Source organism: Ambystoma mexicanum, chromosome 3q (genome assembly GCF_040938575.1).
Source record: "Ambystoma mexicanum isolate Mex_15411 chromosome 3q, UKY_AmexF1_1, whole genome shotgun sequence".
Classification (NCBI taxonomy): domain Eukaryota; kingdom Metazoa; phylum Chordata; class Amphibia; order Caudata; family Ambystomatidae; genus Ambystoma; species Ambystoma mexicanum.
Window position 1 is genome coordinate 887,394,626 of NC_090926.1, and position 18,254 is coordinate 887,412,879.

The following is an 18,254-nucleotide window of genomic DNA, read 5'->3' on the forward strand; positions in this document are numbered from 1 at the left end:
CTTCTTCCTCGAAGTATTGTTCCTCCCCAGTGAGGTCATATACATCTTGGAAGTCTGAGGCTGTGTCCAGCAGGGGATCGACCAGCCTCGGTTTTTTGGCTCTGGGGTCGTCTTGAGGCCCTTCTCTAGTTCTTCTGAGAGTTAGAGGGGCTTGGGTACTCATAAACTTTTCCATCCTCTCCATACAGAGGTGGAGTCTCTCCATAGTTTCATGGGGTACCCCAGAGCGGTCTAGCGGGGGAAAACTCGAGTTGTCTACCTTGAAATGGCTCGACCTCTCCCAAAGCGTCGAGGAAAGTGTCCCGTCGCCCTCCTCAAAACCCTCAGGTGTGTCGGGAGACTCCCTGACTGAAGGGGGTAGTCCCTGCTTTCCTTCGGGTGTTTTCGGCGTATCCTTTGATCTATGCGTAACGCTCGACGAAATCTTCGGCGTACGCTTTTGGGCGTCGGCTACAACGATCCTGGCTAAGCTATCGGCGACATTCTTGTCGGCGGAAGCTTGAGTTTTCGACGCTATGGGTATCGAGCGCTGTACGGCGGTCTGCGCCTTCTGTTGATGCGCACCGGCCGATGGTTTGGTGGTGGCGCCCTTGTTTGCCGAAAGCCCAGTCGCAGGTCGCGGCTGCGGTTGCGAGAGGGGCTTCGAACCCGAACGGTCCGAGGAGGCCGCCGGTGGAACCTGCGTCTCCTTGGGCGCCGAAGCTCTCTTCGACTTAGACGAAGAAGAGCCATGGGTTGTGTGCTTATCTTTATGTGAATCTTTGTGTGCGTCAGTGTCGCCGGGGTGTTCATCCCCATAAGCAGGGCGTGAGCCGAGCCCGTCGGGGCCGGGGACAGACGACGAAGCGCGTAAGCGCTCCTTAGAGGGGGTTACGACTTCCGTGGCGGAGGTCGTGTCATCGCGTTCCTCGTCACTGTCGGTGGTAGCAGCGGCGGGTGAACCTTCGGCCTTCGACATCGCGTAGGCCGCCCACCTTTTAACCCTACGGTCTTTTAGAGTTTTAGGCTTCAGAAGCCGACAAGCCGCGCACCCTTCCTCTTTGTGATCGAGGGGCAAGCAGCGGTTACACCGTGAGTGCTTGTCCTTCCAAGTGAATTTGCCTTTACAAAGTGGGCAAAACCTAAATGGTGTCCTCTCCATAGCAGAGGCAATAAATCGCGATAAACACCCCCAGGGAAAGGAAGGGGAAAGGGAAAGGCATTCTCAGAAAGACCCAGAGATGTCCCACGACCCCACTCTCCCTACTGTATGTGGCCAGCGAGGCCAGGCCACGTGTTCGGCAGCGCCGAAGATTTCCTCCGCTCGACCCTCCGTCGACGATTTTGCTCGGCGGAGAACAGCTACACTGCGTCGAGGGAGTGCTGTATTAATCTTCGTAGAAGAAACGACCAAAGGTCGAGGGTTGCAATGTCTCTCGAGGAGCTCCGCGTGAAGGCGACCAGAAGCTGGGCGGAAAAAAACAATCTGAGGGACCTCGACGCGTGAGGGATTGTGGGTACAACGCACGTCACTATAGGGATAGTGTTTCAGACACGCCTGGTCGACGTCCCCTTTTCGACTACGAAAAACAAGATGCAATACTCCGCAGTGACCACTGGATGTCGGACCTATGCACAGCATGTGATTCTAAGCAGATTAACAAACATCAGAAATCTTGTTTAAAGTCTTCCCCGCAATTCCTGCTGCAAAAGTCCTTCCAGAGTCTTGTCATCAATCTTCTTGGTAAAGGAATTCAACAACTGGGTTTTTGGCTGCAGCTCCTGAAGTCTTCTTGCTGGAACGCTTTCACTGATGATGCCACACTGGTGGGGTTTTACTTTGTACCAACTACGAAAACGTTTCCATGTGCCTGGTTAAGTATTACAATTCAAAAAGATGTCACAGTTTATGTGGGGCAACAAAGGGGCATTTGACCCCTACCCCTTGAGGAAAAAGTTGAAGAAAAAATGCTCCACACTCGAAGAACTGCACCACAGCATATATTTGTGGAAACTGAAATTTATTGAGTATAATGCCCTTTTGGATAACACGTGTTTCGACACACCAGTGAAAACAAAAAATTAAAGTAAATTGCATTCAAAATAGTAATAATAATCATAGGTCATCATCAAGTAATGTTTAGACAAAAACATCAATCTTACTGAAGATAATAGATATAGAGGTTTGTAGGCCTCCATGGGCAAACCTCTATATCTATTATCTTAAGTAAAATTGATGTTTTTGTCTAAACATTACTTGATAATGACCTATGATTATATGTGCTAATATTTTGTTGTTGGTTTTTACCTTTTTGCTTTCTGTTTTCTTACCTTGAACCTCCTGCCCCTTCACCCCTCCCTTTCTCTCTGACTATTTTGAATGCAATTTAATTAAATTTTTTGTTTTCATGGTTTACTTCTACATGTGTTTGATTATGCATTATGATCTCTGATATATGTTTTTCACTGTGAATTCGGCTACACATTCACTAGTTTTTATCACCAGCCCTGATTTGAAAAAGACACTGGTGTGTTGAAACACGTGTTATCCAAAATGGCATTATAATCAATAAATTTCAGTTTCCACAAATATACGCTGTGGTGCAGTTCTTCGAGTGTGGAGCATTTTTTCTTCAACTTTCACTGATCAGGTAGTGTGCTGGCGTGGGTATTTACTTACCTTAAGCCGGAGTGATTCTTGTGTATCCTCGGGGTGCTGCTGTGCTGGGGAGGCCACCCATCCAGTTCACCCAGGCCCACTGCTGGAATCCTCTGAGGGTGTCTTATGTGAAGCCCCTGGACCCTCACTAACTTTTAAAGTGAATTACTTGTTTGCCCTGTCTTCCTCTGGCACTCTGACTTTACCTGTAACTGAGCCTTATCTGACCCTGCCTACTGCTGGCTCCTAGACCACTGGGGTCCCTCTTCTGCCTCAGAGAACTCATACTAGAATTGGGAATGGCTGGATAATTTAAGGGGTCTGCCTTTTAAAATAGAACAAGTGTTGAAAAGTGTACTTACTTGTAACAAACTTAGTTGGTAACTTTAAACTCTCAGAGTGAATAGTTACATGTTATTACTTACCTTAGCTATGTTCTGCCATGCTGAAAAGTATATATAGGATTTACTTACCTTGAATAAGCTGTGTACCATCTTAAATAGGTAATCACCAAGTCTTGCTTTCCTTAAAAACTGTCTCGCCATTCTAACTGAAAGTACTCACCAGTGAATTGGGTTGCCCTCTTCCCAAAAGTAATGCTATTGGGTTCACATTATTAATCCTGTTACAATAATTGTATGAGTGTCACCAATTGTGTTTTGCTTTCCCTGACTTGCTGTTAGCCTGTACAGAATAAGCCTGCTTAGGTTATACTTATCTTTTAGGTTTCTTTTAGCTCCTTACAAAAGTATAAAGGTTTCACTTACCTAGTGATAGCGGTGTGCCTTACAAAAATAAGTTACAAAGTTCTTGCTTGTCTTAGTCAGTTGTGTCACAGAGCTGAAAAGTAGCTTTAATGGTATATTACACCAACAGGTTTACTTACATTGAGTATAACGGAGTTATCCCCAATGTCATAGGTTTATACTGTTCCTAGAATAACTATGACACTATTTACAAAAATATATTGTCCAGTTGTTATTGCTGTGTGATTTCTTGCCGAGCGTCACGGTACAACTGTTCGGGTCTACTACCCTTGAATTACTGTATGTAATCTAAAAGTAATTATTGGTGCGACTTCCCTAGAACTCCTGTTAGGTGTTCCAAATCAGGTTATATGCTTTGGCCCGTGTACCTTCAAGCATAGTGGTGTGTGTTTTTAAAGTACTTACCCCAAGACCTAACTTGGCCTATATGTGTATTTATAATAAACCTTTATTTTTATAATACTCCTGGTTGTCAGTGTTTCTATTGTATCCTTGGTGTACTACAAGTTCAATGTACATTCCTACAGCCCTCTCTCCCTCCTAAAATAAGCCTGGCTGCTCTGTCTACGCTACCCTGAACTCAGGTGGCACAGCCTTATAATAAGTGGAGTCTTGCACTGCCTCAGTTGATAGGTTTTACTAAGCCCTTAGTTGGACTTCAGAAAAACTGTCCTAGCAAGGACGTTGGCTGTATATATTAGGAGCCCAAAAGGTCTATCTATGCAGTGTACAAGCTAGCACCGTCCTATGCCTGCCGGGTTTGTGACCTGCATTCCCCCATGGGTTGTTTGGTGAGCCTTTCACCATGGTACAGCTGGGAGTCTTTGAGCATGCTTTCTTTTTCCTTTCGTTCATAAGAAGGGACGAGTCTGATATGGCCCGCTAGATGCCCTTCATCTGCCATGCTGGTATCTTTGCAGTGGGCTGCTCCTCGTCATACAACTCATTAGAGCTTTGTTTATATAACAAGTAGGAGTCCCTGTCACCTAATGGTGCTGGGGAGGGATTGGCGTGAAGTAGTGTAAGCTGGTTCTTTGGATGCTATTGGTTTCAATGTACACTTGAAAACAGTGATAAAACCCATATCTTGAGGCGATTTTGGTGCTAACATTGAAATTGTTTTAGGTCATGCCTCGGTGGCGGTACTCGGGGTCAGTTTACAATGTTCACCACCATGTGTAGAAAAATTGGATCAATGTGGGTTCAACAGTAATGCCAGTGCTGGACCGTGTAGTCTCAGCATCAACGTCTTCAGTTGCTTTAGTGCCAGCGCATCAGGTTATGTTTGTGTGAATATTGGCACCTGACTTTTCAGGGACTTCTCCGTGACCCCTTTGCCTGGAGTCAAAGGAATATGGAATATATCACCTCTGTCTGCCTTTTGTGCACAACCGGAAGGCTCCAAAGCATAAACTGTGGAATGTTTTTTTGAGGGATGGGCAGCTGTATGGAAACCTTCTTGCTTTTCTTGCATTTGGATGGCAGGAGCGGCTCTGTGGTCAGAATCTCCCCCACCGGTAACTGCCACTGCAAAATCAGAAGGACCCTCATGGAGGAACTTGACTTTTCTGCCTCCAATGCATATGCAGCCCAGCAAAAATGTTTTGACTCTGGAGTGATTTCAGTTTAAACTTGTTGCACAACAGACCTCTTTCGTTGTGCTCCCTGGGAAGTCCAGGGTTGCACACCTTAGGTATGTACACCCAAGGGAATTTAGCTTGACACTTGGAACAGGATTTAAATAGCATTGTCTCCATCACCATTAAAGTGGAAGCCCAAGCATACATCCCAAGCGTCAAGTATGGGGCTCGGAAGGCACCAATCATTCAATCAATGGTAAGTTGAAGTCGCTATGGAAGTCAGGACATTCAGTCAGGTTTCCTGTGATGATTGATTCTTTTTGCGTTCTTAAATCATTGCTTACTCCTGTGACCATTTGACGGTGGAAAGAAACAATCTAAGGGCAAAGGCCTCAAGGGATAATGTGTTTACTTGCACACGTAGGCTAGAGTTGGTGCACTACTGTTGATGCCTACTTTGATTTTTGAAGTAAACAAATGGTAATACTCCAGAACAACCACTAGATGCTAGACGCAAAATATTCAACTGTATCTAAACAGTTAAGGTATTCATCCGGGATAACATTTTGGAACAGGATCACAGAGCAAATGGGGCATTGAGTTTGCTTATCCTGCTCATAAAAATGGACATTCAGGTAACCGTCATTTTTGATTACCTGGTACCATTGGATTCCAAATGGTGCCATACAATCCATGCCTTGAGAGAGAGTGAGAGAGCGCATGTATATTTCACAAGGCCAGTACCTTTCAATTTTAGGATTTGTTGGGGGTGGTGGCATCACTAGTTTGGTAGTTTCCTGCAGAGTGCTTGATAGCGCTTATGGTCTGGACATCTTTTTATATGGGATCCTGTTGCTGTCTCATGTCAATGGCTGGGGAGGGCAACGTGGATTCTGCAGGCTACGCTTCAGCTGGACAAAGCTTTTGAATAAGGTGGTAGGGGGGTGATCGAGAAGTATTCTATAGATTTCAAGATTTAAGGAATTGGTTTTGTACGATACTATATTTGTATGTACTATTCTCTATGCATTCAATACGTACTGCAAAATGCGAAACAAGGATAATGAAAAAAATATACAAGTATAACTGAACAATTTTACCAGTGCTTATTTTCCACATCCAAATAAACAAAAAGGAAAATACTTAATACTGAATGAATGCCACAGGTGTAAAAAATGTATGATTTACTGAATGCTTTAAAAGCAACTATCGTGGGGCAGATCAAATTGTGACTCCCAGTTGATGTAAAGGTCACCTAGTTCATGAGGTATTCCCTCAGTCAATTAGGCTCACACAGGCTTGGATCGTGGTCCCCAATCTAGCACAGGCTCACAAGGTAGGCTTTTCAGCCAAGTGCTTACACCGGTTTTGACTGGCAAGAAGCCATCTAGTGATGAAATGATAAACAGCATCTCGAAAGGCTGTGTAAACCAGTATCAAAGATATGTTGTGTCCAAACCAGAGTTGATATCTGAGAACAGTGGAGAGAGGGGGCATACCTGCCATATCCCTCTCTGAAGTGACCAACTCTGCAATAATAGGCCATTGTTTTAACCCTAACTCTGGGCATGGTGCATGGTAAACTTACCCTGTGATTGTTTACGAAGAAAATGGAACAGGAAATACAAGGGAAACATTACCAAAAGACTAGAAAAAGGGAATGATGTTGCTCAGGTACCAAAAAACCCAAAAGCTCAAAGTAGGTATTTTTGCAACACTGTAATCACAAGACAATCACACCCCCTCGAGGTGCAATTTTACACTTCTGATTTGTTAAGCTCCTTCCTTCCTTTGGTGAGGGACCCTCTGGCACTTACACCTCTGCCCCCTTTGCTCTCTCTGCACGCTCACGTTCCGAATGTCACAAGGCCTAGTAGGACCGCTTTGTTTTATTATTTATTCATTGCCATTGTTGATTTGTTTCATTGCCCCCTTCCCCTTTTGCCTTGTGGCGCTTTGAAAGACTTTTGTTGTACAAGTGCCTTATAAATGTCCAATAAATACATTAATATTACTTTAAAGCATAATGACTAGTGCAAAAAGCTTTCAGATTTGGCTGCTTTTTTTATCGGAAAGGAAAACTTATTACTCATTTTAGGAATATAGATTTTGTGTGCACTCATACTAAAAGTACTTTCTGTACAGGGTGCTATGAACTGGATGGGCCATCCTTCTGTTCAGCTTAGGAAACAACATGGCGCCACCTCTTATTTTCAGAATGTATTTACCCAGGATATGACAGATGATATAGCAGAACATACCGATGAATGTGCTTATCCCATTAAATTATATTTAAAACAACCAGAGTGAAAGGTTCAAGAATAAAACAAACAAGCAGATAGATGTCATACTTCTGGGCTTTTCCTTCCATAAATGAAGCCAAACGTAGGGCCTAAATGTGGAAATCTTTTTCAAACAAATATTTTCAGTTAGGTGAACAGATATCAAACTATAGCTTACCTGCCCTTGCGTTAGTTGTGTAAGCTGTGCCATAGTGAGTTTTACCTGCCCCTGCTGTGGGCGCGGGGGCTGTGGCGTGGTAACTTGAGGTTGGGCTGGAGGCCCAGGAGGACCAGGGCTGATCAATCTCTGCCCACTGCTTGAAGTTACACTGCTGGCACTAGACACCGCAGTTGATACTGGTTGACCGCGAATGATTTGGGTTACCACTGGTTGAGGCTGACCTGTAAAGAAACCACAGTTTGTGATCAGACTCATGATCGTAGGTTTGTTTGCTAACAATTCAATTACTGTGGCACAACATTTTTGCTTTTATCTTGCTAAGCTTTTTGTTGGGCAAAAAGTATTGCAGAGACATAGATTTGCATTACATATTTACTTCTTGTATACAGTTACAAAACAATCAGACAGCGCTATGATCTACAAATATTTGATAGGATTCTACATTTAGCCTGTTTAGAAGGTGCAATTTCTATTCAACATAACATATGGTGCAAACCTGTTTGACTTTCACTGATCAAAATGTTCTGTTTATGTGCGCAGCTAGACCAAGCTTAAAACGTAATGACTTACACCTGCATAATTTCCAGTCTACCTCTCGGCATCCTTCCACTACAAGCACCTTTCTAAGACCCATTGCACAACACCTGTGCCATAAGAATGCAGCTATAGCCCACAATAAAAATGTGGTGTAGCTACACACATAATGCATGTCCTACTCGAGCATGATTTCCCAAACGACCTCTCAGCACCCATCCACAAACGTGTGGCTAAGGATAAGGCACCGGCCATCAATATAGAAGTTGCTCTTATTAAGGTCTAAATATGATATTTGAAAGGTCAGGAATATGTCCTTTACAATTTATATATAGAGAGTTTGAGGAACAGCGCATAAGAAGTGTGAATATCAAAGCTTATCAAGTTACGCCTTGAGGACAACCGTTGGTCGAAACACGTTCCGGCTGCACTCTAGAGCCTAAAATATGGCCTCTTTAAAATACTGCATACTCATAAAATTTGCTTTGATTATTGGAGAATCTTCACTCTGAATGTGAGAAGTGATACTGGTTTTGCCCTCCGCAACCCACCATTCCCCATTCAACCAAGTATTTTCAATTTTGGAAGCCTTAGGGGATGGCTTGTGGGCATGTAGATGCTGCGGGCTACTACACATAATTTATCTATAATGTAGAGCCAGTGCGCACCCACCAGCGTCTATACCCCTCAATCTCATAGTTTACATTTTAATTACAGAGTTTGCTAGGTCATCCAGCCCCAGGGCTCTGAAAGGCTTACAATGCATGATCATATCAATGACATCTTCCACCATATACGTGAATTGATGCCTTAACTCGCATATCAAAACTATGGTGTTATTGTTGTCATTTATTTCTTAAGTGATCCAGCAAATCCTCTTCCGAGACAGGGTTGATATTGCTTGCTGTGTACATCTTTTTACACCTATTGTATGTTGCCCAAAACGTTTTCATGTTATTTTCTCTGAGCAGTTGACACATAATATTCCATTGTGCCGAGGACGTAGACTTTTTATGATGGCTATTCCAGTTTGTCGTTATTTTTTGACATACCGCTTAATTTAAATGTTTGTTGAAATAGTAATATCAGAGGCTTTTTTGATATTTCGAATTCTTAGTGCTTGCGTTTTGGCAGCGATAATGGCGTCGTAAATAAGTGGTTTGCAATTTCCATCGACTACTATCCTTAGATGTTTGAATGTCCCATAATCATGGGTCATATATTGTTAGGGCAATGGTATCAATGTTAGCTGCCTCAGCATATCGCAAGAGCCCATCTTTGATTACATGCAAGTTCAACTGTGCAGTATTACCATTATTACTTAGTGAGTACAGCTTTTGTGCAAGAGTAATTCTTGGTATGTATTTATTGCGTACTGGATTTCCTCAAAATATCTGAAGCAGATCAGATGCTTCTCCAAGCAGAGATTGTGGCGGGGGAGCGGTCAGACGGGAGGGGGGTGTAGATCTCTCTCCTCCACAGGCGCCTCCCTCTGGAATGACCTCCCTGCCCCTCTTAAACTTGAGACGGATATCCTTAATTTCCAGAAACTTCTCAAGACACTCTTATTTCTTACTCCTTCCCTCTTGTCCCTCCCCTGCTAACTTATCCTACCTCTGCCTCTTGACTGGCTGCCTGGTTCCTTCAGATTCTTACAGGGCTCCAGGCCCTCCCCTACCAGGCTACCCCTTTACTTTGTGTCCTCTGACCCCACCACCAACCTGCACTTGCCATTCTGGGCTCTCTCCCTCTGCACTAGCCTGGCTGGGCCTGCACCCCCTTAGCCCTTCCAACCCTTTCCTCGCACATGGGCATTTCTGCCCCTGCACTCTCTTCACCCTGGGCTCTGTCCACCTGGCCTCCGCGGGAACTTGCTTAACCCTCCGGCAACCTCCCTTCCCTCTTCCCCTGCACTTCTATTACTGCACTTGCACGATCCGAATGTCACAAGGCCTAGTAGGACCATTTCTGATTTGTCATCCCTGCCCCACACCCACCCTTGGCTTTTTGCGCCTTGAAACACATTGTATATAGACACATTATAAAAACCAGATATATAAAAGCGCCTTAAACTAAACATTTAAAAAGAAAAACAGAATTAGTGGATGGAAAGTTGGGCATTTGGTAAACAAAAATGATGTAAGCATTCACAAGAAAAAGCAAGTTACTGTAATAACTATACATATTTGCCAATCAGGCTTATCTGTAGAATTGTGGTACCAGAATGAAGTAACTAGAAGACATTTAAGGTAGTGCTCCTAAGTCCCTCTCTTGGCCAGTGCTGGGTCTTACGTCTAGATAGTGTAAGGGTGTGGAAGGAAGAGACTGACGCACAGGTGGCATTGTTTTGGCTATAGACTTATTTGTTCCGTAAAATGAAGAAAAAACCCTAACTTTCCCTATCTTCTAGGAGGGGTTTCCCTGCCACAACCAAAAACACTAAGGAGACTGTCAGGATGTCCAAGAAATTAACAAGTCCACCGTTCTCTGTCAGAAACATATGTCCTTCCCTTACACTTATAACTAAACTAAGATTGGTGAGGCGTCTTGGTGCAGAAAAATGGCTAACTTCTTCTGGAGTGCAGACTCTGGTCCCGGTGAAACAAGGAACTGCTCCCTGAGGGAATGGCTCCATTTCCAAGTCACAATCCTTTTCCAAGGTGAAAAAGTTCAAAGTAAACAGTCTTAAAGAGGACTACAAGATCTTGGTTCAACTCAAAAGTTCCACAACATCAGCATTCCTTATAGACCATGATTCATGTTTTTACTGTTCGCTCCTTGGAGAGTCTCTCTCTTCTCCGGGTGTTCTGCTTTAATAACAGGGTGTATGACTCATCCCCTGGATCTTATTTAGACTTACTTCTGTGTGGCGTCTGTTGCTCAAAACCAGATGGCTTCTCACAATGCCAGAGGAAATTACTCCCTTTCCTCTGGCCTCTCGTCAGCTTCTTGGGGGAAGGACTCCCTTCCCCCGGCCTTTATCCAGCTTCTCACGATGCCAGAGGAAAGGACTCCCTTTCCTCTCGCCTTTCACCAGCTTCTCTGCTGTTCGTGTAGCAGACCTGGTTCACTATCTTGCCAGATACTACTATTGCCCATATAAATGTTATACTTTCTTTTCTGTACTAGGGGGTCCCTGACCCTTATTTCAGGTGCAATTCTTTCACAGTCTCTTTCCAAGGCTCTTTTCAGTCTGTTCTTTAGTGTACTTCCACCACCCTTTTATAGGACATGTGCCCTTCTCCTGTCCCCACCAGCTAGCCTCGCCAAGCCTCTACCCTTCAGGGAACTTCCGTTTGGGCTGCGACCAGTTCCAGGACCATCTCTTCCGCCCCATGCTCTCCCGATAGTAGTCTGCTCTAACTACGGTATCTTCGTAGCTGCTGTCCCCCGCTGGCCTGCCTTCCCAACATGGACCGTGTGGTCCCAGCTCATCCGTCAGTATCTGCAGCCTTCTTCGAATCGGGAGAAGGGTCCTTCCTCTTCCAACCCTTTTGGAGGCTTCACCCTTGTTGCCTCGCGTCTCAGTTCCATGGGTTTCCCTTCGCCACACTGACCTGCTTGCGGCTCCTCGACGGAGGGCTGAACACCATCTTCAGTACTTCTTCCCTATTTTTGTTCCAGTTGCTTGCATATTTTCCGTATGGACTAGAAAGCTGTGCTGGGTTCCGTGGAGCGAACTTCATTACTCCGCTCCTCTTCTTCGTCTGGGTACTGAGGTTATCCTCAACTGGGCTACTTAAGTTCTTCTTCGTGCCAGTCTTTCTATATGACTCACATAGGTAGTCCCTATTTAGACCCTTCCACGTCTAAGGAGGTTGGATTATCTACCTTACACAAGTACATGGAAGTGTGAGAGACTATGGTACCCTGTATAGGATAAGAGGATGAGGGAGCTTGTGGTATATTATGGGGATACTGCGCTCTTCCCTGAGAGTAATGATAATGGTGTGTTATTTATATAGCGCCTTAAACCAAATCGCTTTGCAGAGCACATATTTACATATAATATCACCCAACCGAAATTAATACTCATTTATCGACCTTGGAAGGATGAAAGGCTGAGTTGGCCTTGCCGGGATTCAAACCTGCGACCTGCAGATCACGCTCAGATCGCAGCAGCGAGCGCTCAACCCGCTGAGCTATCTTACCGACCCCCCCCATACAGGGGATCCCTCATCTTGAGATCCACTCCCAGGGGGACTATCAGCTAGTGGCCTTACCTCCCTGGCCTCATGGGAAGGGGCTCCCCCGAGGGAGGAAGGGAAGACATAAAAGGATTCATCACAATATTTAAGTCAGAGCTCCACAGCTACGTTGACTGAGCTGTGGTAGCACAGTTGGAGCGATGAGTGGCACAAGGTACAGTATGACTGAAAATAACCAAGACAAAGATTGCATTTGAGCCATTAATTCAGAAAAGTAATAACTTGAATTACGCTAAAGAATTTCAGGGAACTTGAGTACCAAATAAATATCTCAAATGTCTAACCAGAACTAATGAAGAATTGTGTCCTCAAGAAGATTCTACTAGTTTCCAATGAGAGGCAAACTATTAAACAAGCAGAGCTTGAAAGTTAGTGGGTGGCAGAATGTGTGTGGGTCAGACCTGCAGCTCAAATTCAATAAGGACAGATGGAGTGACAAAAAATATACTGGGGGTGCACGTGGCAGTAATCAATCTACTCCTGACAGCATACGAGTCCTCCAGAGTGCTGACACATTAAACAACTGGTTAATTGTGGTGGTGAAGGCCTGGAGAGGTAGGAACAGCAGTATGGCCTGTGTTGCGTTGATATGTGCTCTGCAACTCAGAGCACTGATCTCAAACTAACAAAGTGGTGAGAATAGCCCACTGGAACAGCCCTAGCGGTGTAGCAGCAACAGTGCACAAACTCCAAACGCTTGTGGGGACGGTGGATGAGTCTAGATCCAGTGTTTTCTGCCATTGTGGTGTCCGAGTTCTCCAGCACTCGACCACACTTCAATTTTGTTCAAGTTGAAATATTTCCACGACAGCAGTAGGCAAGGTAAAAACCAATACCTGCCTGTTGCATTTAGCACTATAAACAATACAAATCGATCACTTAATCCGATTCTGCTCTAGAGATTTTTCTTAGGCCCTCTTTCCAGGAACATCAACCTACTGGTTTACATGTTTTTTCCTTGGGGCTCTCGACACTACAAGTGGTAGAATGGCCACAGCAGTCAAGGTAACCCACTAGATTTTGTGACCTAACTAACAGGACCATCCCACCCCCTCCCAGAAATACCATAGGGAGTCCAGTATAAGATTTTCACTCATCAGTCTCCAGGATGGGAGATTGCAGAGGTGTGCAATGGCACCAGTAGGGACGTTTTTGGTTTGTGTGTGGATGGGCAAGCTCTGCACGGTAGCCCCCACAGGCATGGAAGAATGCATAAAATCCCTAATTACAGAGTGGGTAAATGATTTTCTATTCGTCATCTCCAAGTTGGCTTTTTCAATGGGGTAAGCACTTTGGATCAAGCATTTAGGCTTATTATATTATTCACAAATTCATCTCACTCAAAATGGGGGCCCCGTTTATGCTGTTCATAGACCTCAAGGCTGCCATCAATGGGATTCCAAAAATGGGCTGTGGAAAGTCCTGATACATTTTATTTCCAGTTAGCATTGTTGAAAGCAATAATGGAATTGTATGATGGCAGGATGGCCTGTGTCAGATGGGGTCCGGTAGATGAATGGACAAAATCTTTTTTGTGTGGGTAAGGTAGTTAGGCAAGAGTGCATTTTAGCACCTACCTTGTTTAATCTGTTCTTTGATTGGGTCTGGGGAGATATCACACTCTGTTCATATGACGCTCCACCTAGGTGGGAGAAAAGCTTCCATTGATAATGTATGGGGATGTAGTTGTCCGCATTTCATGCACCCCATCTTGCCTAACTAAACTTAACTATAATTGTTATCTTTTGTGATTTTAAGGGCCTAATAATAAATGCTGATAAAACCAAACAAATGAGTTGCACAAAACATTTCAGAACCATGCATGCAACTAAACAGAAAAAAATGAAATAGAAATCTGGAGTATTCTAATAAATAGTTCCAGATTTGCCGTCATCAAAGCTGTAGTACAATATTTAGAAAAAATGCTACCATCTGAAATAGTATGTTTACCAGTCTGAGGCTTTTGCGTTTTTTATCATTCTGTTTGTTATTATCCTAATGTTGCCTCATGTCATGTTATGCTGACAAAGTTCATTACAAATTTTAATGTATCATTTTAATTTTTAATGTTTTATCACCATTATGAACTTCTGTGTTTTCCTTTTTCCTTTTTTTTGAAAAGTTGATTGAGATCAGCTAAATCAAAAATAAAAAAATAAAAAAAAAAAAAAAAAAATAAAAAAATAAAAATAAAAAATAAATGCTGATAAAACCAAACAAATGAGTTGCACAAAACATTTCAGAACCATGCATGCAACTAAACATAGGGGAACGTGAAAATCGAGGATGTTGCCATTTTTGATTACCTTGGAATCAGGGTGAGTTGGGATATGAATTAGCAAATTCATATTGATAAAGCCAACCTGATTTTAAAGAAGAGTAGTGCAATTTTGGCCTAATCCAAATGCTTCAGCAACAATATTATCCTCCCGGCAATGAAACTTCACAAAGTGGAGGCTTTACCATCTATGGCTGTATGGAGCAGAACTAAGGGGGCACCGTACCACCCTAGTCTGATGGTAACGAAAAACACTTTTCTAAAAAGAAGTTGAAAGCAGTCTCTCAAATTATGCCAAATATCCTATAGCATTTTGAATTTGGGTTCACAGCTCTTGTGGGCCAGATTCATCTGAAACCCATATGATGCTGGGTACGAATTAGGTCAGGAAATCCATCGTTGATCAAATATTAGAAATGCAATATTAGATTTGATGGGCGATTGCAATGTATGTTCTCTACCATGGTTTAAATGCATAAGAGATCATTAACACCTACTACATTCTGGAAGAGTTGTGGTTAAATCCATCTATGATTATAACAGAATGGAGGGAAATTGTTATTAATGCACATGAAGGGTGGTCTTTGGGAAAGAGTTTAGAAAATTGTCTAGACCTCAGTAGGCTTTGCATATCAAAATATGTAACAAGCTAGCTTAATGGAAGCAAAACTTCACCTAATAAATAATCCTTACAAAAGGTCCCTAAATGTAAAATTTTGATTGGGTATACTACCAATGGCTTCAATAAAATCCTGATGTAATATGATCAGTCAAACTGATCTATTGCACTGAATTGATTGAAAGCCTGCAACATTTTATTTTCGTATGCCCCATATATAAAGGGGCACATAATGTAAACCATTGTTTAAACAAATGGGGAATGATTCTAAAACGATGCAGTTACTAACTATGAAATCCAAAGACAGTTATTTTTTCTGCCTCCACATATTTTGCGCGGGTATGGTGGCAGAGAAGTGTGAGTCTGGCGCTGTTATGAGTATTATGGTCTGAGTTTAAAATGATTTCTAGCTTTGGTAACAAGCAATTCGTAAACGTTTTTATGGCTAAGGAGAATATACACAAAAATATTGTTTTTCTTCTCCAAGTTCTTTTTATTAATTTTCAACAAAGAAAAAACAACATTCAAAAATGCACTTGGGGATATGGAACGTTGCATAATGGAAGATTATCAAAGAACTAAAACGACTGAGGGAAAGTAATAAACCTCATTCAAAACCGGAATCTAAGACTGATGACTCATCGGTAATTCCCGGTGATTCAGGGGCCTCGACATGAGATGAAGTGCTGGCCCTCGCAGACACCGCTGTGCCAAGACCCCAAGTGTCAGGGGGCATTCGACCGAGGGCAACAGAAGCTCGTCCCATAAAACTCACCTCAGGCATAATGATCAGGCTCTCCAGCCCAGATTTTACCTGCCCAGTGTCAGAACTCCAGTCCGCAAAAAAAGCACTCGCAATTAATTGCATAAAGAAACACACACTGGAGAAAGAAGGCTGCGTAAAAACCTATGCTCCGTTTTGCCCGAGGATGAACAGTCTGTCCACAAGATCATCAAAACAGCCACCTCTCCCTAATGGACATGAATCATGCTCTTTTTTAAAGAAATTATCACTTCCACCTAAAAGTAAAAAACCGAAAGAGAAAACTAAAACCAAAAATAGTAAAAAAGCGCTCTTACCAAACCCATTTGAACCACTTCAGAACGTTCCCGTAGATTCCCAAATAATAGACGAAGACAATTCTCTTCTTGACATTTCAGTCTATTCAATCGAATCAAATGAGAGCGCCATTCAGCAGTTACCTGCGGTTAATGCAAGACAGCCAGCCCCAAGAATCAAAGGCCTTATGGATGACGATCCTAAAACTGGAAGATCTAACCGATGAAATGGCGTTTTCAGAGGACGAGGAAGAACAACCTTTCGTAACCCTAGCAGACAGAAGAGACCGGTTGATCGAGCGAATGAACGCCCAAACTGGAAAAAAGGGATTTCAACCTTTTGCCATAAAAGAATGTACATCATCAAGCAGTTTAGGAAGGAACCAGACTGTCTTACGTCTGAGATGTACCTCGGACTCGGAGGGAAATAATGTAATGGAGCTACCCACTGAGGCAACTTTAAGGCGAGCACTTGTAGCCCCCTCTAGACAATTAAAGAAACAGGTTACCAACTCAGAAGCTAGAGGGAGTCTTCTATAAAATGGTAGACATATTTCACAACAAACCAACGGGGCCATAACTATGACACAAAGGATAAAACAATGCTTTTGCTTAGGATAGGTTTCTCGGATAGGATAACAGATTTTACCACAGTTTTAAACTTTTCTAGTCATATTAACAGGTCATGAATTATGTATTTTAAATTTAATTTAGTGGTTTAATCAATTACATTGTTTGTTTGTTCATTCATTCATTTGTTAAGCGCACCATACTCCTGAGTAAAAGGGCGCAGCAAAATGGAAATGCAAGACTTACATAGTTTCGTATCCACAGGTTACAATATTTACATGATAGCAAAATATACAGTTTTTTACATGAATACAGGATATGTACAATGTACAAAATAGGATGAAGAAAAAATAGCCAATGAAATTAAATAAATGAACAATAGGCACTGTACAAAGGATGAATGTGCCACGTGGGGCCCTTTGTAGGATACTAGGCTCCCGAATGGATCACAATGCACAAGGTCTTTAGAGATTAATGCAAAACTCAAAAGTAATACGGTAGTCCGCTGTTACTGCAGGATGACCAAGTCTCTGTGGGAGTGGGCAAGTCCTCTGAGGGTAATGGGAGACTAAGGATCCGTAGCAGTGATATGTTTTATTAAATTTTTCCTGAAATGTAAGTAGGGTTGGTCTGCTCTCAGCTCCTGAGGCAATGAGTTCTAACTTTTAGCTGCCTTAACAGTAAAGCTATTACCCCCAATGGTAGTAAGCTTATATTTGGGAATAGTCAGGCAATTAGTATTCCCAGTTCTGGTAGGTCTGAGAGAGGTTCTTCTCTGGAGTTTATCAATGAGGTAGCTGGGGGCTGCGTTGTTAAGGGCTTTATGTGTCAAGGAGAGCGTTTTTAGTAGTATTTTGTTAGATGTAGATAACCATTTATGTTGACGTCTCAAGGAGGAGATGCAAGTTTTCTTATTTATGCCTAGTGCTGCTCTTAGGGCATTATTCTGTAGTGTTTGGAGCTTTTGAATGGTAGATTTATTGGCAACACTGTAGAGGGCATTGCAGTAGTCGGTTCTGGAGAGTATTAGAGTTCTAGCCAGGATCAGACAACTATTGTCAGAGAGGAACGGTTTACCAGCTCTGAGTAATTTGCAGGTGTAAGCCGTGGCAGAGGTAAGGGATTTGACCTGTTTATCAAAGGACATTGTGGAGTCCAAATAGAATCCAAGAGTTTTTATTTCCTTGGAAACTTTAATGGTGTTACCGTCAATATTGAATGAGAATTCTTGGCTTAGTTTTTTTATATTAGCCTGCAAACCCAGAATTATAAGTTCAGTCTTATCATCGTTCAAGCACAGGCCATGAGTGGCCATCCATGCTTGGATGATAAGATAAACTTTGTTCACTAAACCCATGTCCGTACCGTAATCCCCGGAAAGTGGGAGGAGAATCTGAGTATCATCTGCATAGTTTAGTGTAGGTGATACCCAGCTGGTCCAGATCGTCGAACAGTGGCTTAGTGAAGATGTTGTAAAGGGTGGGCGAGACGCAGGACCCTTGGGGAACACCGCATAGGATGGGTGTAGGGTCGGCAGC

The 18,254-nt window shown here is 43.0% G+C and overlaps 1 protein-coding gene across 6 annotated transcripts in view; it reads right to left on the reverse strand.

Moving 5' to 3' along the window:
• Positions 1 to 18,254, reverse strand: part of BPTF (bromodomain PHD finger transcription factor) — a 2,119,711-nt gene that overhangs the window by 583,366 nt on the left and 1,518,091 nt on the right. For all 6 annotated transcript variants that reach the window (XM_069655028.1, XM_069655026.1, XM_069655024.1 and 3 more), the window contains one exon: positions 7,446 to 7,669. In XM_069655028.1, the coding sequence (XP_069511129.1) occupies positions 7,446 to 7,669 (224 nt within the window). The remainder of the gene's footprint in view (positions 1 to 7,445; positions 7,670 to 18,254) is intronic.